Source organism: Panicum hallii, chromosome 9 (genome assembly GCF_002211085.1).
Source record: "Panicum hallii strain FIL2 chromosome 9, PHallii_v3.1, whole genome shotgun sequence".
In the NCBI taxonomy this organism is placed as follows: Eukaryota; Viridiplantae; Streptophyta; class Magnoliopsida; order Poales; family Poaceae; genus Panicum; species Panicum hallii.
The window spans coordinates 57949593-57975315 of NC_038050.1; the positions used below are offsets into that span (position 1 = coordinate 57949593).

At 40.6% G+C, this 25723-nt stretch overlaps 3 protein-coding genes across 5 annotated transcripts; 1 reads left to right on the top strand and 2 right to left on the bottom strand.

Annotated features, from left to right (window-relative positions):
- Nucleotides 1–4825: 4825 nt before the first annotated feature.
- LOC112874050 lies at nucleotides 4826–14042 on the bottom strand. Of its 3 annotated transcripts, XM_025937209.1 has the most exons (6): nucleotides 13941–14042; nucleotides 10622–10807; nucleotides 10228–10506; nucleotides 9622–9713; nucleotides 6441–6523; nucleotides 4826–5183 (listed from the first exon to the last, which is right to left on the bottom strand). In XM_025937209.1, the coding sequence occupies exons 1-5, from the start codon at nucleotides 13963–13965 to the stop codon at nucleotides 6458–6460; spliced, it is 648 nt and encodes a 215-aa protein (XP_025792994.1). In that variant the 5' UTR covers nucleotides 13966–14042; the 3' UTR covers nucleotides 4826–5183; nucleotides 6441–6457. The 3 variants fall into 3 exon arrangements, with proteins under 3 accessions (XP_025792994.1, XP_025792996.1, XP_025792995.1); XM_025937211.1 differs by lacking the exon at nucleotides 6441–6523; XM_025937210.1 differs by lacking the exons at nucleotides 4826–5183; nucleotides 6441–6523 and adding an exon at nucleotides 8422–8769.
- A 5024-nt stretch (nucleotides 14043–19066) lies between these two features.
- LOC112873218 lies at nucleotides 19067–22463 on the top strand. The gene is made up of 3 exons (XM_025936229.1): nucleotides 19067–21432; nucleotides 21510–21597; nucleotides 21687–22463. The coding sequence occupies exons 1-3, from the start codon at nucleotides 19067–19069 to the stop codon at nucleotides 22461–22463; spliced, it is 3231 nt and encodes a 1076-aa protein (XP_025792014.1).
- A 1343-nt stretch (nucleotides 22464–23806) lies between these two features.
- Nucleotides 23807–24388, bottom strand: LOC112873219 (circumsporozoite protein-like). The gene has a single exon (XM_025936230.1). It carries the CDS (start codon nucleotides 24386–24388, stop codon nucleotides 23807–23809), a length of 582 nt encoding a protein of 193 aa, XP_025792015.1.
- Nucleotides 24389–25723: the final 1335 nt, after the last annotated feature.

Here is a 25723-nt window from a genome sequence, read left to right on the forward strand (position 1 = left end):
GCTTCGAACTCCATGTGGGCGATAAACGCATCCTCCGTCTCATTCTCCTTCGGACCGGTCTCCCAGAAGCACACCGGAGCAGGCACCTCGCCTTTCACCTCCGGTAAAGTCAGGCGACGAAATTCAAACTCCGGCCAGGAGCGTCGCAGCGGAGAGATCCCAGCAGCTACAAGCTCTTCAACAAGATCTCGACCTCCGCAAACTCGGCAAGCTAAGCACAAGGTCTTGTCGGCTTCACTATCCCGAGGGACCCGAGCGGTCACACGCCGAAGGTATGAAACCATTTTCATCCGAGCGGCAAGGACCTCCCGATCCTCCGAATCCTCAAGCTTCACATAGAACCATTGCCGAGCCCACTCGCCCTCCCATTTACTCCTTGCAGCAAACGCAAACTTGGGCCTCGAGGTACTTTCCTTGGCATACTTCGCGACGAAGTTCCCGCAGCCAAACTGCATCACAACGTCATTACCCTTCCCTTTTGACTTCCGGGGTTGCCAGTGTAGCTCGTAGTGCTTGCAGAACACGTCGACCGAAGCTTCCGAGCCGAAGGTGCGCATGGCCCACACGAATTTCGCAATTTGTACAATGCCGTTCGGGGTGATGTGGTGCAGCTGCACGTCGAACCTTTGCAGAATCTCCCAAACCTCCGGTAGCACGGGAACCCGGAGGCAACCCATGAAATGGTCGAAGAGCACGAACGCTTCATCGACCCGAGGCGCTGGCATGACCTTGTCTTCCGAAGGAAGCCGACCGCTGCCCACAGGGATATAACCCCTCTGCTCTAATGTGTCCAAATGGCTCTGCCTCAGCGAAGTGCGATCAAAAAAGTACATGCCTCGATGCGCATCGGTGCTGCTCGACGCACCCTCCGGAACTTCAGCGCCTTCACCTGACCTTCGAACCGGAACCGCAACCTGACGAGTGCGTGCCATCAGCTGGCAAAAGGAATAGACCCTTCGCAACCTTCGGACGCAAAAATTGCATGATCGCGCGTGGTAAGCAAGCAAGCGAGAGCGAAAGAGCCACAAGGGGAGCAGACGGTGAAAAATGAAAATGACATGGGAGGGCGGCGGTTTATATAGCCGGTCGACCGAGAAATCCGCACCGCGCACAGTAATTGCCTCGAAAGGCGCGCCGAGTATCCCGCAACCGAACACGCGAAACATTTTGAATTTCAAAAATCAAAAATCGGCGGCAAATTGCCAAATTCAAAATACGCAAAAATATTCTCCTGCGCAAAACCGCGAAATTTGCGGGCCCACAAGCTGACGGCTCACCTCTTCCGAGCTTAGGGGAGACTTTTTCGACACCGCGCTGAATTCGAGGGATAGGCTCATCAAAGGTGACCCAACCCCTCGAGGGGCTAATATTGGGGATCACCGCGGAGGGTCACGTCACCCCTCATGTTTCCCGAGGTGAGCGACGTCACTCGTGGACCCATCTTCATTCGCAGAACCATTCAACTCCATGACCCCTCGAAAACATTCGGAGGCGGCAGGATACCCTTCGCCACCCTCCGGACGGCGAAGGTCAATAGGTTGAGTTTTCTTGGATTATCGGACCTCCAGAGGCGACAAAACAACCTCCGCGACCCTTCGGGACACCGAGGGTCGACGGCTCAGTATCTGTGACCCTCCGAATATCGGAGGGCAAGCAGCAAATTATCGCGATCAGGTACGAATGTTAGCAAACACATCGGAGGCCCAGTGAATAAACACGGCCCACTGAACGAGCACTACACGAGCACGACCCATTACGATTGGTGGGCCGGGCCTACGGTGTCTGGCCCATGTGGACAGCTGGGTCCCGGGCAGGGATGCGCATTAATTGGGGTTGCCGTTGGAAATGACAGTTACAACCCAGAATATTCTCTGGATATCCTAGGTGATAAGGGGTATAATGGTCCTCGTAAAAAGTGCAGATCGTGCCCTATAAATACCCACCCGCATTGATGGGACAGGACATGCCTTGATCACTACCCGACACCCTACCTACCTACTGTGCTGGGCTACCGACAGTTTGGTATCCCAACAAATATGATAGATATTTATAAAAAAAATATCTTAAGATAGTGTTAAGGACTTAGCCTAAGGGTATACACCCGTGGAGGGCCAATATGCGGAATAGGATGCTAAATTACCTATCCCAATAAGAAATGTGACGTAGCCACCAAGGAGCTGCATAGTCGGACGCTATCAGGACTCTACTCAGATCAAGATCTCACGAGATAGAGTAGGATTCAAATAAGGATATTTTACCCATATAGATATAGGACTTGTCATTATAATCCATCTTAACCCCACTATAAAAGGAGGTAATAGGTTTCAGATCAAATCATCCATAGCTCTTAGCCATCAAGCATATTGTAAGCTAAGCGCTATAATCAAGACACCACTATACAGGACGTAAGTATTGAATATGAACCTATCTACATCGTAAATATATTGAATCTGAACCTATCTACATCGTAAATATTATCTTTCTCTACTCGCCAAGTTGCCCCTAAATCATCCAAGGACTCGGCTACAAGAGTAACTTGGTCTATGATCGAGGATAACATCTTTGACAATTAATTAGCTAATTACTCTCTGAGCCGATAAATGTTTATTGTTTGACTGTTTTTTACCACTCATCTTCTTAAAAAAAATCAGATTTTAAAATAAAGTAAAGTCATACTTAAAGTGCAATACATAATAAATTAATTCATATTAAAATTAATAATATTCATAAAATTTTGTGAATAAAATGAAGGTTTGAAAAAAATTCAAATGATAAACATTTGTGGACAGAGTTCGTAAGATCCAAACAAACCCTAAAACACGAGAGGATGTTTTCTTCACTGCATATGGTTGCCAAATAAGCGTCTATATTGGCTAAGAACATATGGAGTCAGATGTGCGCGTTAAGCCAAGTGTCTGCTGCAACAATGGAGCGAACAGATCCGAAGACACTAAATCCAAAAAAGAATCAGTCCAGTTGGTTCCGATTTTGGCATTGTGTTGTGTCGTCCCTTTGTCCTGTCCTCGACCATCAGGATTCCAAAACCGCCATCTGAACTGATCCATTTAGGGCCTCTTTTGGTAGGTTGCATATGACGGCCAGGCTCGCTTGATGTAGTCCACACATGTTTGGTAGACTAGCTCGCTAGTTAGAGGTAACATAGGTTTGGTAGACTAGCCACACAGGTTTGGTAGACTATGTTGTTGGTAATTGCCACCAACACCAATGAAAGATTGATCATTTTTCGTAACGAAAGAACGACTATTTTCCACGTAAAACAGCAAACCAATTCCCTTCTTATGTGAGGATGGAACGGGTACGCGTCTATCTCGATCAGGACCCCTCACAAGATTTTATTTCTATCGCTATTTACTTTCTGGAATCGGCTGATTACTGGACTCCATCGATTCTAGTTCGGATACTCCGACATCGTTCTCCTCGCCATGCAACGTCGATCACGCCCATCTTGTCTTTTGCTTGACACTTTGTAACACGGCAGCTGAACACTCGTCACATCCCGATTGGCTTCTCTTTGGAGGCGATTGGTTAGTTGCATATCAGCCAACCAGGCCCGCTGTATGCAATTTCACTGTGTTCGGTTGCCTATAATATTGCTTCAGGAGCCTGTCCCAACTAATGCAAACAGTAGCCTCTGGACAGACTCGACACATGTGAGTGAAATGAGCTTCTCTATGGAGCCAGATAGGTTTGATGCAGGCACAGGAATTGAGATGTGTTTTTTGTTTAACTTTCTAGTTATATCTTTTAATTTATATATATGATTAAAAAACTAATTGTAGCATTGTGTTATTGATATTTTTACAAACAAAACTAGACCACACTTATTTATATATTTTTAATATATATATTATTTTTATTTTGTGTTTCATATACAACCAATCAAACATAATCTCATCTTGATCAACATGTCCTATCATATGCAACAAACCAATTATGAAATAGTTGTATCTCTAGACACCGGAGACCACGTCAAAGAGGGCCTCCAGCCATGGGACCTCACTGCTGACGAGCTTGGAGGGGATAGGAACTTGGAGAGCTCACCTAGGGCTGTCACGCAATGTGGGGAGGCATGTGTGCACCGGGCGACGTGCAGAGGCGGCGGCGGTGGATGGCGTGCGTCGTGAGGAGGTCGCCGGGCACCGGACTCTGCCACGAACCTCTTGGGATCGTGCGCGAGAGTTTGGGTAACAAATCTTGGGGCTCGGTGAGGTCGCTTCATCCTTGGAATCGTGGGTGCAGCACGAGAAGGGTGTGGCGGCTCATCGGGGTTGTCGTGGTTGGAGGAGGGGAACCAAGGTGCGCTCGGGGGTGACTTATATAGCAGCGGGAGAGCTCTATCTGCAAGGAATTAGAGTTTGTAAGTAGAGATAGATGAGAGTCCAAGTTAGAGGGGAGGGGATTTGAATCGATGGAGAGATTGGGAGGAGTCTATGGCCATCACGAGTTGGAAGAAGGCCCTGACGGTTGGGGTCCACATGTCGGCGAGTTGGATGCACGGGGCCGCGTTCCAGTGAGACAAGTGAGGAGAAGGAGGGCGCGACCTGGTGGGCTGTCGTCTTGGCCCAGTGCGGGTGAAGGGAGAGACGGGAGGGGAGCTGGGGCACTAGCCTGCGCGGCCCAGAGGGAAGGTGGGTGGGCCTCGGCGAGAGGGGCTCCAGCCCAGGGGAGAGAAGGTTTGAGGGTGTCACAGTCTCTTTTTATATGATGTTTCTTAGATCATTTTGTTTAGAGAGTACAATATATTGCTAGTGGACGTTACATGGAACATTTGCAATTTAGTATCCATAGTTATATTAAATGGGAGTGTACTATAAAAAATTCACAATTATAAATATTTATAATTTTACATCAGTAAACATGATTCACATGTTCAGAACTAACAATAAACGTGAACAATACAGAACTACACATGAATGGCATCAAATAGAACTACGAAAGATATGAAAGTCCCAAAGTTACATAGAGAAATAACCATGGTTGCAAAAGCAAAATGCCACATGAAACCTAGCTGGAGGAATGAACATGTTACAGATTTCAGCACCAGAATCAAAACATTATTTGATTAATGGTTTCAGCCCGGGAATCTTCACTCTCTGTGTTTCAACGCTCATGTACGGTCATTTTTTGCCTTTTCCTTTGACGTTCTTATTGCTCTTCGCAACCTATGACAAATGAAATTATTCAATGTACAATCAAGCTATAAAGCGAAACATGTCTAGAACCTATTGCTTCGTACAGAATTCAAGTTTACTTAAAACATATTGAAGTTTTTGCACTTTGCAAGAATTATAATTTTCAAACAACATACATTTGGGAACCCTATCTATTGAATTTTGAAGTAAATACTCCCTCCATTCTTTAATTGTTGTCATTAGTTATTTCAAAAATGAATTAGTCGGCAACAATAATTTAAAGGCGAAGAGAGTATAAGTATTTTGAAAGCTAAAATTATGTACTTGACATTTTTTTAAAAAATCACAATTAATGAATTCCTAATTTTTTTTACCAGTTTTGCATGTGCCGTCAAGCAATTACGGATCATTATGACTAGATCCAGCTTGAGCTCCACTAACACATTTCGTCACAAATGGTTAGCTTTTATTTTTTGTGTTCCACCATAACCCCTCTTCAGCTATTGACCTAATTAATCCTTCTCCACAAACCACGATCACTACAGAACGATTTCTCTAAGGTACTGATAAATATTTTTCTTCAAACGATCGCTGCAACTGCGACAATCAGATCGCTGTTGAAAATTCAACTTTTCCGTGCGGTTACACTAGAACAACTGCATGTAAAGATGGCACCTTCACAAGCGAGTGCTAAGGCCAAATGCTTTGGATTCAGTGTTTACAGTAGAACCATTTTACATTGTAAAAATGTTTTTTTATTTAGTTTTTTTGCTATTGAGATCAATGATAAAACTGGAACAGGTCCTAATTTACAATTTGTATGAGGTGATACATAATTCACATAGACTCCCTCAATCTAATCATACAAAAATAGGGGGGCTTCCAAAAGATTAGTGAAGAAAGTAAAAGACCTAATTGCCCTTTTTTTATTACCGATCGAATTAAGTATGCCACCCAAAGGGCTATATGAAATTCTGTTACGAAAACACCCATCTTGCATAGATACCGGTCTACACATAAACAAGCACTATAGCTATGTAAATCTCAAGAAATTTCCAAATTTGTATAAAACATATGACTTTGTTAGGTTGATCAAGAAAAAACATATGAGATGTTAGTCCTTGAAAGTAAGCTGCACATTTAACTGAAAGTAGAATATTGTAGCATAGGCAGAATAAATTTGCAATAATGGACAAATACTTCTCATTGCAGATGCTAGCTGGAATATTAATAGATATTCTTAGTTCCTAAAAAAATGGAGTACCAAATTGGTTTGTTCTGAATTACCTGCTGTGCTCCCGCTGTCAAATTGGCTGGTGGGCAGGGAGATTTTGCTCCATCAACATTTGGCACGGGGGTGTTATTTGTATCTGAACTCAAATTGCAGCGTAAATAAGATCAGGGTAATTAAGATGGTGATCAATTGCTTCCCCGCTGACATTAGACCAAGTTTAATGTCCAATCTGTTTTTCTAAAATTCGGGTGATATAGTGATTCCGAAGAAAATAAATATAAATAGAATCTGTGTGGTCATTAATTGGGGATCTTCAATATGCAAGGCAAGAATTAATGTGTTGGGGCTTCCATTCCAATTTTTTTCAATGTTTTCTAAAAATCAATAATTAACAAGCAGCACCTTTCCAAATATTCATAAATCATACGCATTGATAGATTTTGTTTGAGTAAATATTTTCATAATAGAATGATCTCCTTTTTACATTACAGTGTAATAAATTAATAGTTGCACTTATATAACTGTGATCATTGCATTGTGTGTTTGCCAAAGCAAAACACCATTGGCCATCATTGTGATTAAGGTGAATGTTGGACATTCACAAACATAGTATTGGTTGCTTAGCAAAGCTATCAAAATAGTTTTGGGCTTCAAGGCATGGAGTTGGGAGCCCAGACATTAGATGCCACCCAATAAATAAGAGTCATAGAGAGATATGATTAACAATTGGATGCCAAAGCTCACTAAAATTCCATTGAACATGGATCTTGAACTAGTATATTTTTGTTAGAGGGAAGACGATTTGGTATAGTAGTGATGTCTTTTATTAAATTCGTTAATAGAAAATTTGTACATAACATAGTGCTAGATCTTTACAAATTTATTTTCTTTTGTGGATCATGTCTGCTAGCAACAATTATGTTTTCAATTTGCGATATATGTACATTATGTCTCTTAACAACATTTATAATGTGACTAATTTTAGAGATTCTCTATTATATCATGCAGCCTCTTAGGTGTCGCCTATGTTTGGAGAAACATTCTATGGCCTCTAGATTGTACATGCTTTGAAGGACTAGTAGAGAGAAATTTTAATTAAATTTGACACACATGCATAATAGAAGGGTTGCATGGCATACATTGCATTTTCTTTCTGTTGATATTCCTTCTGCATGCTTCTTTCTATTCGATAGTATATTAATTGTTTATTTATTTGTTTCTTGATTCATTAGAACCATGCCGTGGAGAGCGAGTGCGCGTATGGCTGCTCGTGGTAGAGGCCGCGGATGTAGCCGTGGCACTGAAAATGATGACCAGAAGATCGAGCAAGAACAATGAACCATGAGAATGTGGAGATTGAGATTGAGGTAGAATATTCAGAGGTTGATGAAGCTCTCGTTGACATCAAGAATTGCTGCCACAAGGCACTACTCAAAGACATTGAGAGAAGCTGAGTGTCATGGATACGAAGGAGAGGTAGCTGCATGGAGTGCACTATGCCCTTTACATCTCACAGGAGAACACTTGGACTAGTTCATCAGATATTCAGATGGACTTCGAGAAGACTTTCCTAGCAGTTGTATTCAGACATTCACTGAATTACACAAGCAGCAGCCGCACAAGGCACAACTTGCCATGACGACCACTGTAAGATCATCAGTTTGGGAGAGTTCCTAACGACTAGGCGGCCTAGTCTCTCGCAAGTCAAGGACTGCTTGAATTAAGCAGACGACTGGTCAAGAATAGTGAGAAGATACTAATTGCCCAGTGCAATGCAGCAAGAGAATGTGTTTTTTTGCTTCTCATCAACTGATACCATCTACTGATTGTTTGGACAATGCAACATCTATCACATGGGAGGAATTCAAGACCAACTTTGCATAGTTCATGCTCGTTTGACCGTGGGAATTAAGGAGGCAAGCATGAAAGATTTGAGCTCAATTAAGGGGGCTGACATGTTTACTCCCTCTGTCTCTTTTTATATGATGTTTCTTAGTTCATTTTGTTTGGAGTACAATATATTGCTAGTGGACGTTACATGGAACATGTGCAATTTAGTATCCATAGTTATACAGAACTACACATGAATGGCATCAAATAGAACAATACGGTTATACTATAACAAGATTCATGACTGAAAATAAATATAACAATCACTTAGATACTCACAAGCCACAAGTTCACAACTAACAATAAATACGAAAGATATGAAACAAAGTTACATAGAGAAATAACCATGGTTGCAAAAGCAAAATGCCACATGAAACCCAGTTGGAGGAATGAACATGTTACAGATTTCAGCACCAGAATCAGAACATTATTTGATTATAATGGGTCATTTTTTTTTTGTTTTCCTTTGGCGTCCTTTTCGCTCTTCCGAACCTATGACAAATGGAATTATTCAATGTACAATCAAGCTATAAAGTGAAACATGTCTAGAACCTAGTGTTTCGTACAGAATTCAAGTTTACTTAAAACATTGAAATTTTTGCACTTTGCAAAAATCATAATTTTGAAACAACATACATTTGGGAACCCTATCTATTGAATTTTGAAGTAAGTAAATACTCCCTCCGTTATTTAATTTTTGTCATTGGTTAGTTAAAAATGAACTAGTCAGCGATAACAATTTAAAGACGAAGAGAGTATAAGTATTTTGAAAGCTAAAATTATGTGCAACTTAAAGGCATTTTTTTAAATTTAAAGTGGTAAGGGCCAAATGCTTTGGATTCAGTGTTTACAGTAGAACCATTTTACATGATAAAAATGTTTTTTTATTTAGTTTGTTGTCTATTGAGATCAATGATAAGACTGGAACAGGTCCTAATTTACAATTTGTATGAGGTGACACATAATTCACAGACTCCCTCGATCTTATCATACCAAAATAGGGGGGATTCTAAGATAAGTGAAGAAGGTAAAACACCCATCTTGCATAGATACCGGTCTACACATAAACAAGCACTATAGCTATGTAAATCACAAAAAATTTCCAAATATGTATAAAACAAATGACTTTGTTAGGTTGATCAAGAAAAAACATAAGAGATGTTGTATAGTTCTTGAAAGTAAGTTGCACATTTAACTGAAAGAGAATATTGGTAGCATAGGCAGAATAAATTAGCAATAATGGACAAATATGTGTGCTTCTCATTGCAGATGCTAGCTGGAATATTAATAGATATTCCTGGTTCCTAAAAAAATGAAGTACCAGATTGGTTTGTTCTGAATTACCTTCTCTGCTCCCGCTGTCAAATTGTCTCTCGAAGGTGGTCGTTGAGGATGACTTGCTCCATCAAATTTTTGCACAGTGGTGTTATTTGCATCTGAACTCAAATTGCAGCGTAAATAAGATCGGGTAATAATTAAGATGGTGATCAATTGCTTCCCCGCTGACATTAGACCAAGTTTAATGTCCAATCTGTTTTTCTAAAATTCGGGTGATACAGTGATTCCAAAGAAAATAAATATGAATAGAATCTGTGTGGTCATTAATTGGGGATCTTCAATATGCAAGGCAAGAATGTGTTGGGGCTTCCATTCCAATTCTTTCAATGTTTTCTAAAAAACAATAATTGAGGAGCAGCACCTTTCCAAATATTCATAAATCGTATTGATAGATTTTGTGTTTGAGTAAATATTTTCATAATAGAATTATTTCCTTTCTACATTACAGTGAAATAAATTAATAGTCTATTATACTCAATTTAAAGTCAGTTTTGAATGATTTCTGGTAAATAATAAAAAGGCTTGTAGTAAGTGATAGCAGCATGCAGTTACAGGTCTACTTTGAATGATCTCTGGTAAATAACAAAAACTAAATAATTCTCCATATCTTACTTGCAGGGGTGTCAAGGGCCATGCTAGTAGCAGTTTCCAAATCAGATGCGGCTGCAACAGCCTTGGAGGCAGCATCTTGGGCGTTTTTTATGGTTTTTTTGACGGCTTTCCTGGCATTCTTGAAACTATCCTCATCGGTGACCTTGGCGGATTTGGTGACGGTCTTGATGAAAGATTCGAATTCGGTCTTGATGTTTTCAGCAGCACGCTTGACCTCGGTAGCAGCGTCACTGATGGTTTTGGCAGCAGTAGGAATGATCTCCTTGACTGAATTCCCTTCTGCATCACCATAATCCTTTTTTTTTAGATGACACTTTCTAGTTCAAAAAGGGACGGAAAGAGTAACTGAATAAAGCAAATCATCGATGAAATATGTGAAGACATTTACGCTTACCAGGTGCTGGACAAACACCTATCCACAATGCTGCTCCCCCAACGGGGTCATTTTTGACAATATACTGTTGCTCTCCACTAACAGGAATGACGACCACTTGATGAGTGCGCTTTAACGCCTCGTTTGGGTCCTCATTATCAAATGTAGCAAGGATTGATGAAAACCTAACCAATTTCGTTGTCATTTCTGCAGTTCAAATAGGAAGATTCTGAGTTTAGGATCAATTATGCCTATTAGTACAAAACTGAACTAGCAGACGACAAATAAAAAAGAAATCTTGGCAACCACAAAGATTAACACAACAGACCTCAAAAGAAATCTTTGCAACCACAAATAACTGTTTGTTGTCACTTTCTACTCGGTTCATAAATAGCATTTCCTTATATTGTCACGTCATAGCTTATTTACCTAGCTTGTTTCAATTCACAACTTTCGACAGTTAATCTTAATCATTGATTTTAAATAATTAGTTCCGAACAAATAATTTTTTATACTCTTCCACAACTTAAAGTATATCTTTTTAGTTGGTTCCTTTCTATTATTAACCATTTGATGTTATCAAATGGATTGCTAGTATTAGTTCCATGTATCACAATAACCAGTCTCTTGTATGAATTAACTGCTTATCTTATACTCTCTCTCAACAAATGTGTCGTTTTAAGTTTGCTCCTAAATCCATCATGTTAAATTCAATTAGTTTATGTCAAGAATCGCATATATATGATAGTCCACGTTTAAACAAATTCTAATAAAGTTATTTTGTCTGAATGTAAAGAAAAAAGTGGGAGGGCATGAATAATTTTCAATAAATCTAAAAAGTTCATTCATTGTCACACTCAATTTAAGGATAAATCGGGTACACTTGTATGTGGTATCTATTAACGCCAATATTTGATGGATCTATGGCAAACTTCAAACTGCAGATCAGAATTAAAAGAGAGACAAATATTTAGAAACGAAGGTATATTTGTTTTCCAGTTCTACTGTCTCAAACATGCTTGATCTTTTAACACCTTAAAGCCTACAGTTGGGTCGATCTCTTTATGAGATAGATATATATGTTCTGAACAGTGTCAAGTTAACATGGACGATTGTTGGTTCTACCTGGGTGCTTAGCAAATAGCTTATCTTTTTAGTTTGATCGGCTTGTTCTCCATTGTACACTTTTTTATCTAAGTTATAGCCAATCACTATACTGAACATGGGTACTTTGCCTAATGTTTAAAACACTCGGTAAAGGCTTTTTAACACTCGGCAAAGCCTTTGCCAAATGTTTTTCTCAGTAAAGAACGCTCGGCAAAAAGTTAGTCAGCAAAAATGTCTTTGTCGAGTGATTGTTTCTTTGAGGTACTAACTGAATTCAAATGAAAATATTTTTAGCTACAATGTTGCATAACTTTTCTAGATCTTTTCTTCATCCGAGATCGTTTACAAATATGAATTTCAAATGTGAAAAATTTTGAACACATTTTAATGTAATAAGATGATTTTAAATGAAATAGTTGTCAAACTATAAACTTTTATAACTTTTTGAAACCTACAACTTTAAATTTTATTGTTTGTTCATCTAAGGTTGTTTGAAAAAATCAAATTTTGAATTTTTAAAATTCAAACATAGTTTTTATTGATAAGATCACTTTAAATTAAAATTTGGCCAACTACAAAATTTTATAACTTCTCAAGATCTACAAAGTTTATTTTAGTTGTTTGATTATTTCTTTATCAAATATAGTAATTCTAATATTGTTTATAAATCTCATACATTTATTTTTTATTTCATAAACTACAAGAGAGATATATAAGTTTTGTGAACAAATTTACCTTTATTTGTCATATGAAGAAATAACCAAAATAAAAGTATTTTCATTTGAATTAATTTACTATTTTAAAATATAATTAAAAATTATCTTTGTCTAATGCTTTAAAAAGGCTCTCGGCAAAGAGCCTCTTTACCAAGTGTAAAAAATGTACTTGGCAAAGAACCTCTTTACCTAGTGTCCAAACAATCGCACTTGGCAAAGAAATGGAGTGTCAAGAAAAAAGCGTCAAACAAAACTTCACCTAGTATTTTTTTTTAACACTTGGCAAAGAGGCTTTTTGCCGAGTGACCGGAAATAAACACTCGACAAACTATTTGACCCTCGGTAAAGAGCTTTTTCCCGGTAGTGTGAATAGAGATTTCTTTTATACATTTATACACTGTTCGTTGCATCGGACTGGTTCATGACCGATTGCTTTGGAATCTGATTAGTCTTTGTTAGTTTACAGAGTTAGTCGTCTATTCTAGCCATTATCAACGGGTTCATGGGATCAACGTGAGTATTGATCTCTCTATATTTCAGTGTTAATTAGGAATGCCTCGAATGTAGTAGCGTATAAGATCTTACATATAGTTCAAAAATAGTCTTTATTTTCCATGTGTTTCACATCATATCTTACCTTGGAAATTTTATATATACTTCCTCTGTTTTTTAATTGTTTGAACTAGCCGGCGACAACAATTAAAAAATGGAGAGAGTAAAAAATATAACAAACTTGTACAAATTTTTATAGAGATCAAATACAAATAACCAGTGCCAATAGTTAGACTCGGAATGTTAGCAATGATCATTTTAGTATAAGATCTTTCATATAGTTCAAAAAAAGCTTTTGGTTTCCATGTATTTTCACGTCATATGTTACCTTGGAAATTTATTAAATAAAAAATATAATAAACTTATACAATTTTTATGGAGAACAAATACATATAACCGGTACAAATAGTTAGGTTCATACTGTTAGAATAATCATTTAGTATAAGATCTTACATGTGGTTCAAAAATAGTCTTTAGTTTCCATGTATTTTCACATCATGTCTAGCTCGGGAAATTATAATAAATAGAAAATATAACAAACTTGTACAAACTTTTATAGAGGACAAATAATAACTGGTACCAATAGTTAGACTCAGACTATTAGGAATGATCATTTAGAAAACATACCAACAATTCAATATTCATTCCATAACAAGTACCAATAGATACCGATTTTTATGCTGTTTAAAACACCGATATATCAATACCAAGCTCTTATCAATACAAAAATCTGTATATCTGTATGAATGCTCAAAGAATATAGAGAACACCTCAGATATGTTTCCAATATTTTAATGCACATGGACGGTCAGTACACATTAGAAATGTTATAACGTTAATGTTGTTGAATTTTGAAAATATAGCTCGACACTGGTAATAATGAAATATATAGGTACATATAGATATACATATAATAGAAGAAAAATGTCCCGTGGTTATAATCATGGAATATAGTGTGAACTTACCAGCTGTAGGAGTACTTGTCGACATGTTTTCCTCTGTATGATCGACAGTATCCACTAATTCAAGTCTTGTTAACTGGTTTCAATTCACAATCTTTGGCAGTGCTTGGTACTGCTCAGGCTTCCTATGTAGGCCTATTTATAGAGCATGTGCTGAAGAAGGCTGCGATATGGTAAACCATATCCTAAGTTGTTAGGTGGTCTGTTATTATCTCTGAGAATTGTATGTATTAGCTAGATGTATTATATCTAACATTGTGTAACTCTCATTTTTGCATCCTATTAGCTAGTAGTGTGTCGTAACTCTTGTATCTATTTGCTTGTCTTATCTCTTAACCCCTGGAAGAGAGCTTACCTCAGGAACATAAAGTGGAAGCTAAAGTCAAGACTAATTTGCAGCATTGTTAATGGTTGATTGGTGGTCGGTGAGAAACTGCTGCAAGTTAAGACGATGTTAGAGTTTCCTGTAGTTAGTCATTCCGTTTTTTTAATTATTGGTGTTGATTACTTTAAAAACTAAACTAACCAGCAAAAACAATTTCAAAACAAAAGTATTTACAAATTGTTATCAATGGTCAGCGACAACAATTTGTAGATGGAGGGAGCATGTAAACTTATACCTTACCATGACAGTGGTCCTTTGTTGATGGGTATCTTATTCTTAGATGTCATCGGCACTTACGTCACATGATTAATTAGATCGGGGATGCATGTGACGACTCCGGGAAGGTTCCGAAAAAATAATAGTATTAATCAAATAGAAAACTAATTACATAGTAGAGACAATTTACTAGAAGGTATGGAATTCGCACAAGGGTACTAGAAGATAATCCATTTGCATATGTCCACCGATCTTAACTGTTACATGTGATGAACGAGATGACAACTCTATTATTTGACTACTGCCTCCTTCACAAGCACATTTATTATTGACTTCACGTACTTGCTGGAATTATTGGTCAAGGTCACTTAAATTTCATAATTAAATAAATATTAAAAGATCGTTCATTGTCACTCAATTTAAGGATGAACGCATCTAAGACCCATGAGGGATATGTTTCGGTGATTAATAATAACTATTATGTGTTACTAATGAGTTTAGTGAGGAAATTAATTTTATCTCATGGTACACAGTGAACATGATGATGATTAGGGACTCCTACACACCTTCATTTCGAAGCTCTCTAAGGACATTTCTAGCTTTAAAAGGTCATTCATTATAACACTCAATTTACAGATAAATATTCCACTATTACAAGTGAAGGAGAGAGAGAAATTAATGAATTCACCCCCCTTTGTTGTGTAATCGATTCTGATAACCCAACAGGGTCCATGCCACTCTTAACCACGAGCCACGCTCTCCACTAGAGCTCTTCACTTGTCACTACACATCACCGTGATAGAGCATTCCTTATGCTTCGCTACAAATCAACAATCAAGCTTGAGCTCTCGCCATTGTTCTGCATTGCTGCAAGATCAAAATTGTCAAATTCTGTTTATTACCTCTAATAATCGTATGTATTCGCTAGTTGCATTATATCTTATTCCCTTCATTCCACAATACATGTTATTGATTAGTTTATTTTTAAACTAATCAGTGACATATATTATGGACCTAAGGGAGTACTACGTTATTGTGTAACTCTCACCTTCACATCTCTTTCAACTACTCTTGTATGTATTAGCTTGTCTTGATTCTTAACCCCTGGCTGATCAGAGCTGACCTCCAGAGTCTGCAGGAAAGCAAGTTGGCCGACGCACACACCATGGTGGTGGGGCCCCGAATCTCTGTGTAACCTAGCCAACTGCCGCGCTATTTTATTATCATATGTGAACGCAGGTTCCTTGCCATATTCGTGTTGCTTTATCAATGGGCATCATACTGCTAGATGTCACCTGTACTTATGTCACATGATCAATTACGTTCTGGTATGCATGTGACGACTACACGGAATGTTGCAAAAAACGAAAAGACAATAGTGTATCGATTAAACAGAAAGGAATTACAGAGTAGAGACAATTTAGAAGGTATGGTTTCCAACAAATAAAGTGTACTAGAAGATAATCCATTTGCATACGTCCACTAAATAAATCTTAACTGATGAGAAACGATTACACATGTGATCAACGAGACAGCCAGATAATTTGACTAGTGTACCTCCTTCAGAAATGCGTTTATATTGACCCTGTCATCCACCTCTCGTATCTGCTAGAATCACATTGGTCAAACTCACTTGAATTTCACAATAATTTTGAATAAATCTTAAAAGTTCATGCGCATTGTCACATTCAATTTAAGGATAAGTCAGATATATCCAGGATTTCAGTTTCATATATACAGAGATTTCATCGGTGTCAACAAAAGCATATATAATGTTTCATTACATCTTAATCGTCCTTTAAAAGATTACTTTAAGTCCAAAAAAAAAGCAGTGGCAACCGGAGTGTGCAACCTGTATAGAATTGTAAAGCATTTCTACCATTAGATAAATAAGTAACTAGGTTTACAAGGAAATAAATGAAATTTCTTGTAAACTCTACGATAGTGATATCGTTCTTTGACACATGCATTGAAACTTTGTAAAAAAATCATATGCGACATCTATTCCTTTTTATTTTATCTTAGCTAGTTCAAAAATGAAATAACCAAGGTCAGTTAAAAATGTAGTAGGTATTACCTCGGTTTCTAAATATTTGTCACTGGCTAGTTCAATTTTGATGTAACCAGTGACAAGTATTTAGGAATGGAGGTAGTAGTATAAACCAACATGTCAAAAGGACACTTGCATCTTAATACGTGAATTGTCGTTGATCAACGGTGTCAGGGGTACATCTAGGAATCATGGCGTTGTGTCTGAAACCACACCTCTTCCAATTGTATGTGCTACATACATACAAAATATAGGATCTCTGCAGAAGCATACATAAATCAGTATGAACATTCTATGAGTCGTGATTGTTGTACGTGTATAGTGACTCGTGCATGAGCTAAATTGGCACATGCTCCCTCCACTCAACAAGCAGATGCGTACGTGACCTAAATAGTTTTTAATACAAGAACTCCTTGAACTAGTGAAAAGTGGCCGGAGTAGACCTTGCGGAATTGAAAGGGCTTAAGAATGGCGGCGCGCGCGTTCAATTCATTAATTGTTCACGCCGTGGCGCTGCGATTGCCACCCCCATGGCGTCGATCACAATGTTCATTGAGATTTGCCAAGATGTTGTTTAGATTCTAGGCTGATGTTCACTGAGATTTGCCTAGATGGTGTTTAGATTCTAGGCTAATAGAGTACTCCCTCCAATTCTTTTATTTATCGTTTGCGATAGTTTAAAATTTAACTAAGAAGATAAAAAAAAGAAAACTGAGAGAATACTTACACTACAAGAAACTATTTATTCTATGACGAAATTTAACGAAATTTTTATGATGTTTTTAGAGATCGTCACGGATTTGCAATTATGGGTACAAACCGCAAAATACCGTGACAGTTTATCGATTTCGTCATGAACCGGCCCAAAACCTGTGACGAAGTAGCAAATTCGTCGCGATTTATAAATATATTATTTTGAACTGAAAATATGGGAAAAACAGAAGAAAAGAAAAAAAGAAAAAAAAAAGGTGCTCTCCACGGTCTCAAACATGAACCTCGAGCTACACACAAGTGCAGGTCTTTCCACTGCGCCACGGAATAATTTGTAACCAAATCTGATTTTATTTATTTTATGTCTTTTTTCTTTTGCTCGCCACGTCACCCGGCCTCCCGCCCGCGGCGCTAGTTTTCCACGTCATCTGGCCGCCCGCCGCCCGGTCACCCGGCCTCCCACCCGCGGCGCCAGTTTATCTGGCAAAAAAACGTGCGGACGAAGGGCTCGAACTGTGACCTCATGGATGGTAAGTTTACACCTTACCATTGAGCTAACCGACTGGTTTTGTTTGGTATTGAAAGATTGTTCTTTATATCATAAGAGATCTCGTTAGTACATCACGATTCAGACTTGAGAAATCGATTGGATCCATCCACGTCTCGTTGGTTCATCCCGACGGCCCCTCCCTGCAGCGCCGCCACGACTAGCGAGCCACTGCATCTTGGCGTCCACGGCGGCGGCGGCGGGGAGCAAGGCTGGCGACTAGGCGCTGCCTTTGGGCGGACGCGCGGAGCACGTCCCCGAGCACGGCCTCAGGGACGGCGCCTCCACGGCCCCCTCCCTGCAGCGCCGCCATCAACGGCTCCCCCTGCATCTTGGCGTCCACGGCGGCAGCGGCGGGGAGCAAGGCCGGCGACTAGGCGAGGCCGGCGGCCACGCGGAGCACGTCCCCGAGCACGGCCTCAGGGGGACGGCGCCTCCACGGCCCCTCCCTGCAGCGCCGCCATCGACGGCCCCCCCTGACCACTTGGTGTGTCCATGTATGAATCCCGTCGCTTTTACCAATAAGTACATGCATGTAGTAGTGTCCGGTGTCGATATGATTGCTGCTAATGACTCTGGCTTAGTTGCCCTGTTTTTGTCTTGAGAGAGAGAGAGAGATGGTGCAGCAAGCAGATAATGACAGCGATGTTGATTAGTAGCAGTAAAGAACTAGTAAGCAAGCTCGCTCGCTGGGGGCGCTGATGATCTAGCTAGAGTGGGAGGGTGGCCTGATTTGTTTAACTGGTAGCATTACATATTGTTGATGGTATTGCTAAAAATATCATTGGCGTCAGCATCTCATGACGGAAGGTTTGAAGCAGTGATAGCACGGTCGGCGCCCGCCATTGCCGCCTCATCCCGCACGGCCGTGGTAGCACGACATTATTGCCATCACAGGCTTGTGACCATCTCCAGCTCAACACCGGCAGTCAGTCAGCAAGGTATGTCTCTGTAATCTTCTTTCTTTACCGTGTTGAGTGTAGTTTTCTAATTGGTGCAAACTTATTCATGTTGGTTCTGCAATACTTGAATAGATGGATCGATCTTGGGTGCATAGCAAATTGTTTTCCCCTGAGCACATTGATGGTGTGAAAGGATTTATGAGCTTGATTCATGGAAAATTCGGTGAAAAGGTTGACATTCTATGCCCATGTGGTAGATGCCTTAATCAGAAGTATCTATGTCAGTCTTTGGTAAAGAAGCACATATTGATGAATGGAATGGACAGTAGTTATACTCGATGGATTCATCATGGAGAGAAATTGGATGTAGAGGTTATTGATGATCATGTTGATGTGCATGACAGAGATATGACAGAGGATGACAACTATGGTGTTGATCCTCTAGAAGCAGTTTTAGTAGACCTAAACACTGCAGAAGAACAAACAAGACATGGTGGAGAAAATCAGGAAGCTGACGCAGAACCTCATGAACAAGTTTCATTTTTCAAAATAGCCATGAGAGAGGCAAAGCGTCAACTTTATCCTGGTTGTACAAAATTTTCAAGGTTCTCCTTTGTGGTAAAGCTGCTTCATATGAAGTCACTGTACAGGATAAGCAATTCTGCTTTTTCTGCAGTATTGAAGCTATTGGCTGAAGCATTTCCAGAATTCAATACACTCCCAAAATCATATAATGAAGCAAAGAGTCTTCTAAAGGAATTAGGTCTGGGATATGAATCAATACATGTTTGCTACAATAATTGTGCTCTATTCAGAAAGAAATATGCACATCTTGACAACTGCCCTGTTTGTGGTCTTTCAAGGTGGAAAGATCAAGAAAGGAAGAAGATACCACAGAAAGTGTTGCGGCATTTTCCATTGGCACCTAGGCTAAAAAGGATGTTTGCAACCAAAGAAGCATCAGAAGAAGCACAATGGCACATGTTAAAGAGGCAGCCTAGTGAGAAGGAAATGAGCCACCCAGCTGACGGCGAGGCATGGCAACATTTCGATCGAGTATATCCAGATTTTGCAAAAGATGCAAGAAACCTTAGACTTGGACTTGCTACCGATGGGTTCAATCCTTTTTCTGAACAGAACTCAAGATACAGCATGTGGCCTATACTGGTGGTGCCATACAACCTTCCACCCTGGCTGTGCATGCAGGAGTCAAACTTCATGATGGCTTTGCTTATTCCAGGACCTAAATCACCTGGGAAGGACTTTGATATATTTTTGGAGCCTCTTATAGAAGATTTACTTGATCTTTGGAAGGGTGTGCCTGCTTATGATGCTAATACTCGCAAAATATTTCGTCTTCGTGCTGCAGTTATGTGGTGCATCCATGACTACCCAGCTTTGAGTACTCTTTCAGGGCGTACTACAAAAGGCTATTTTGCATGTACTCATTGTGACAAGCATCCTCTTTCATACAGCCTAAGGAGCAAAATTGGGTATATTGGGCACTATCGATTCCTTCCAAAAGGCTGTCGTTTGCGGAGAAATAATGAGTTTGTTGGACTTCATGGAACCAGTGAGCAACCAACTCAATTCACTATAGAAGAGCTGTTGGCTGAACTAGAGAAAGTTAAACATGTTAGACCTAGGAAGCAACAAGAATGTGGGAAGAGGAAGCATTCTGACGTGGAAGGTGGAAGCAACAAGAATGTGCGGCGAATTTGGAGCCGGATGGTTAGTTTATGGAAGTTACCATATTGGAAAGATTTGAAGCTGAGACATAATCTTGATGTCATGCATATTGAGAAAAACATACTTGAGGCCCTCATTGGGACAATTCTGAACATAGCTGGGAAGACAAAGGATACAGCTAAAGCTAGGCTTGATCTAAAAGACTTGGGAATTAAAGAGGAGCTGCAATTTACAGAGGATGGTGAGATGCCATTTGCTCGATATGCCTTGTCCAAAGATCAACAGGAGGCCTTTTGTAAATTTTTACAAGAGGTGAAGTTTCCAGATGGCTTTGCTTCCAACATCTCAAGATGTATCAATGCTGATGGAACCAAGGTACAAGGGCTAAAAACACATGATTGTCACATTCTTTTGCAAAGAATCTTCCCAGCTGCCATGAGAGGAGTTTTGGACAAGGACATATATGAGGCAATAGCAGAGTTAGGGAGGTTTTTTAGGCAACTATGCAGCAGAACACTTAACAAGGATGTATTGGCTGAAATGAAGAAAGAAATCCCTATTATTCTAGTGAAGCTTGAGAAAATTTTCCCCCCTGCTTTCTTTGATGTCATGATGCACCTTGCTGTTCATTTACCTGATGAGGCATTACTCCGAGGTCCTATGCAATATGGTTGGATGTACCCAATTGAAAGGCGGTTGTACACTTTGAAGCGCTATGTGAGGAATAGGGCACGGCCAGAAGGTTCAATTGCCGAGGCATATATTGTTGACGAATGCCTGATATTTTGCTCCAAATACATGGATGATGTTGAAACAAGATTTAATCGGAATCCAAGAAATCAAGGTTTTTCTAATGAACAGGCATATGGTGTCGACGTTTTTGGCCATGGAGTTCATTTTACTTCTGCATCTGAACTGCAATATGATGAAAATGGCTTTGACCAAATGGTGTGGTATGTGCTTAACAACTGTACACAAGTTGAGAAATATGTGAAGTAAGTTGCAATTACTGTTTTCTTCCTTTTTTTTGCCACCTTTGTGTTGCAGATATGCTAACTTCTTCTTTTTGCAGAATGTTCAGAGATGAATTAGAGAGTGAAGGGGTGCCTAACATTGAAAGACTGATTCGGCAAAGATTTCAGACTTGGTTGAGGAAACATGTTAGTTTACAGATTCTCATTTGCACAGATTCTTCTTTCTCTTTCTTTTCTATACAGATTCTCATGTGTCTGTGTGTTGCATGTGCCAGATCATGAGGTTGCGGGAGACTCATCCAGAAGAGGTGGATGAGGATATCTTTTCCTTGGCATGTGGTCCTGATTTCAGAGTCAAGAAATACACCTCATGCATAGTTAATGGTGTGAGGTTTAACACTGTTGACCGTGACAAGAATAAGAAAACCCAGAATAGTGGAGTAATGACAGAAGGTACACACAATGGTCAGTTCATTGATTTTTATGGAACCTTGAAAGAGATAATTCAGTTAGGATATAATTCTGAGGATAGGACAGTAGTTTTGTTTAAATGTGATTGGTTTAAACTTGATGGGAAGAAAACTGATGTTCAATATGATGGCTTCTTCAAGAGCATCAATGTTGGAAGTCTATGGTATAAGGATGATTCTTTAATCTTGGCCACTCAGGCTAGGAAGGTCTTCTATTTGCCAGACACAAAGTTGGGTAAAGGTTGGCAAGTTGTCCAGACATATGACCATAGGCATCTTTACAATGTAAGGGAAACCGAGTCTGCACAATATAGTGCTCCTGCATATCAAGAGGATGAATGCTGTGATGGGGACGGAAGGTTTGAAGCAGTGATAGACGTGGCATATGATATTCCTATGAATAGAATTGATCAACAAGGCCCTATTTTTGATGCTGCTGAAATTGCTCGGTTGGTTAAAGAATGCCACAATGAAGGGCATCAGACTCATGTCGAAGAGGAAGAAGATGATGACACACTTTTGGAGTATTGTAGCGATGATGAAGGAGGTGCTACACTTGATGTTGACAGTGATGATGAATAGCTGTGATGGTGAAACCCTTTGTATACTTCTGTTTGTGGAATGGCATTGTATCTTTTTTTATTTCAATGGCTATGGTTTAGTAACAAGACCCATGTATTATTCTAAATGACACTGTATCCTTTTTTTATTTGAAACATTATGGTTCAATTCCAATGGCTATGGTGCTACACTTGATGTTGACAGTGATGATGAATAGCCGTGATGGTGAAACCCTTTGTATAATTCTGTTTGTGGAATGGCATTGTATCTTTCTTTATTTCAATGCCTATGGTTTAGTAACAAGAACCATGTATTATTCTAAATGACACTGTATCCTTTTTTTATTTCAAACATTATGGTTCAATTTCAATGGCTATGGTGCAGTTCCAATAGCTAGTGGTGAATTTATGAATAGCTTGCTGCTGATGGCTTGGGACCGCCACAACAAAAAGTACATTGGGACCGCCACAATCAAACATACGAGGGTCAGTGGTGGTGCTATTTCTTTGGACGGTGAAGGTCGCGGTTCTCATCTTGTTTTTATATAACTTCTTTTCCTGCAGCGTAAGAGAAATGACGAACCATATTTTTCTATAACAATTGGTCATCTAACTTCATATTTTGTAATGGTATGGTAAACATAAGGTTCTATCCAAGCTTGAGTTCCATATGAGTTCGAAAATGTAATGCGCTGCTTAAATCTCAAAGTTGGACTAGAGTTATTAGAAACTATGTGAGATATGTGTTCATTTGTGAACAATGTGTACTAGAACTATATCAAAATACTTTAAATTTATTGTAGGGTAGTTTATGAAACATACGAGGCACATAATATTTTTTTGAACTTTTTTGAATCTATTTGGAGATACACATAGTTCAATATGGAATTACTTTGCATAAAGACTAGAAATTCAATTAAATGATAGAAAACAGTACAGATACTAATAAATTCTACGAAATCGTACCTGTCAATTTATATGTTGTCCATTACATGAGAAAAATGTAATCATGTATTTAAGATAGTTTATTTTACGAATTACTTCAAAAAAATGCTTTAATTTCTTAATTACAAATTTTTTTTTGCCTCAGCAGCGCTCTCCTTTGCTTTCCAGCGGAGGGAGCGCGGCAAGCAGCGTCCTCCTTTCGGTGCAGCGGCGGCAGCCCGAAAAATTTCATAGTGCATTGACGCTACTACCCATCTCCATCCAAAGCAATTACCAGATTTCAGAGTACCATCTCCCAAATACGTAAGGGTATCTTCGTAATCCTTCTGCCCTGGCTCCGAAATGTCTAGGTCAGCCGCCTCCCCATCTGCATCTCCCACAACATCCCTCCAGGACCAACCGCCGCCGCCACCATCTCCTCTACCTCCCCCGACCGGCGCCCCACCGTCTCCTCCACCATCGACCGCCGCCGCCACCATCTCCTCCACCTCCGCCGGCCGCTGCGCCTCCATCTCCTCGACCACCGACTGCTGCAGCACCATATCCTCCACCTCGGCTGCCACCATCTCCTCCACCTCCGTCGGCCGATGCGCCCCCATCTCCTCCAGGACCGACCGCCGCCGCACCATCTCCTCTACCTCCCCCGACCGCCGCCCCACCGTCTCCTCCACCATCGACCGCCGCCGCCCCATCTCCTCTACCTCCCCCGACCGGCGCCCCACCGTCTCCTCCACCATCGACCGCCGCCGCCACCATCTCCTCCACCTCCCCCGGCCGCTGCGCCTCCATCTCCTCGACCACCGACTGCCGCAGCACCATATCCTCCACCTCGGCTGCCACCATCTCCTCCACCTCCGTCGGCCGACGCGCCCCCATCTCCTCCAGGACCGACCGCCGCCGCACCATCTCCTCTACCTCCCCCGACCGGCGCCCCACCGTCTCCTCCACCATCGACCGCCGCCGCACCATCTCTTCCACCTCCGCCGGCCGCTGCGCCTCCATCTCCTCCAGGACCGACCGCCGCCGCCACCATCTCCTCTACCTCCCCCGGCCACCGCCCCACCATCTCCTCCACCTCCTCTGCGCCCCCATCTCCTCCTCCGTTGTGGCCTCACCACATCAGCCACGACTCCTCCATCAGCCATCGACGCTTCAATGCCGATGTAACTGCTTCAAGTACCACCTCTGCCACCACACCGTCGCAGCCCCTAACTACTTCGCATGATGCCGACGAAGTGTGGACAAAAGAAAGCACAAGGACCCGGTATGTGCCCATGTTCGCAAGGAGTTGAATCCTCCTGTTTTATCTCAGGTTGCAGGTTACCTTTCTAGGTAGCCCTTTTGTAGTTGGTTAAGTAGAAGCTGGGAGCCCTTGCTGCTTCTTTTGGGTGACATGTAACTCGCTGTTAGTTGGTGAAGTTTAACTCGTGCTGACTCTCATAGATGCTATAATTTCGTTACTCAATTACTAATGAAATTGGGGCATAGCCTAGGTTGTTAGTCCTGTGTACCGCCCTCCAATAGTTAGGGCTATGGTTTGTTTATGTTCTTTTTGAGGGTGGTTATTTTTCGCAAAACCACCCACTGGACATGTTTGTTAAAAGAGCTCGCTACAATTGTAGAGTTATCCTCTGCTATGGTTCTGTAGTTCTAGGCTACGTGCATACAATTGTAACTCGCTGTTTGTTTTATCTCATCCTAGAACCGCTGCATCCGTATGAAGAGTTGCGCCTCAAACAATGCATGGCAAACAGTGCAAGGCTACGGCAACTTGGTCTTCCTGATTTCATCCCCAATGGTTTGAGAATAGCTGCCAATTCTAAAGACAATAACAAGACAAATGAGAGAAATAGAGAAGATGCTGACTATGATCCTTTGCACGATGATACCGATGAACAAGATTTGTGTGATGATGACATTGCTAAGGTGATGATTCTTGCATCTTGTTAGGGCTTGTATTGGTATCTTTTTGGTAATGCAATATAATTATCTGGAAACTGTATTGAAAATCCGTGCTTCCATTTATACTAGGGCTCTAAGGGGAAGACCAGCAAGAAAACTAAGAAACAAACCTCAGATGCACCACCTATGGGAGTCAAGTTTCGCTCTCGTAAGAGGGTTTATGCAGCACTTACTACAGGTCCATGGTCAAACAGAAGCATTTCCCAGCCTGGTCCAAGTCTTGCACCAAGTGACATCCATGTGCCACCTCCATCACACCCTGCTATCAGCCAAGCTGTTGGACCTGCTGATCAAGGCTAGTTCTACTACCATGTTTCTCATTCTATGAACATTGATGTCCGGATGGATGCACTCTTAATTCCTGCTATTTTGTAG

Excerpts from the sequence above, each read along its gene's own strand:
- LOC112873219 (XM_025936230.1), bottom strand. The coding sequence starts at position 24,388 with ATGGAGGCGCAGCGGCCGGCGGAGGTGGAAGAGATGGTGCGGCGGCGG.
- LOC112874050 (XM_025937209.1), bottom strand. The coding sequence starts at position 13,965 with ATGTCGACAAGTACTCCTACAGCTG. Across the intron at positions 10,507-10,621 it reads AGGTGTTTGTCCAGCACCTG|AAGGGAATTCAGTCAAGGAG; the intron begins GTAAGCGTAAAT and ends ATGGTGATGCAG. Across the intron at positions 6,524-9,621 it reads TGACAGCGGGAGCAGAGAAG|ATACAAATAACACCCCCGTG; the intron begins GTAATTCAGAAC and ends ATTTGAGTTCAG.
- LOC112873218 (XM_025936229.1), top strand. The coding sequence starts at position 19,067 with ATGGACAGTAGTTATACTCGATGGATTCATCATGGAGAGAAATTGGAT. Across the intron at positions 21,433-21,509 it reads CAAGTTGAGAAATATGTGAA|AATGTTCAGAGATGAATTAG; the intron begins GTAAGTTGCAAT and ends TTCTTTTTGCAG. Across the intron at positions 21,598-21,686 it reads AGACTTGGTTGAGGAAACAT|ATCATGAGGTTGCGGGAGAC; the intron begins GTTAGTTTACAG and ends TGCATGTGCCAG.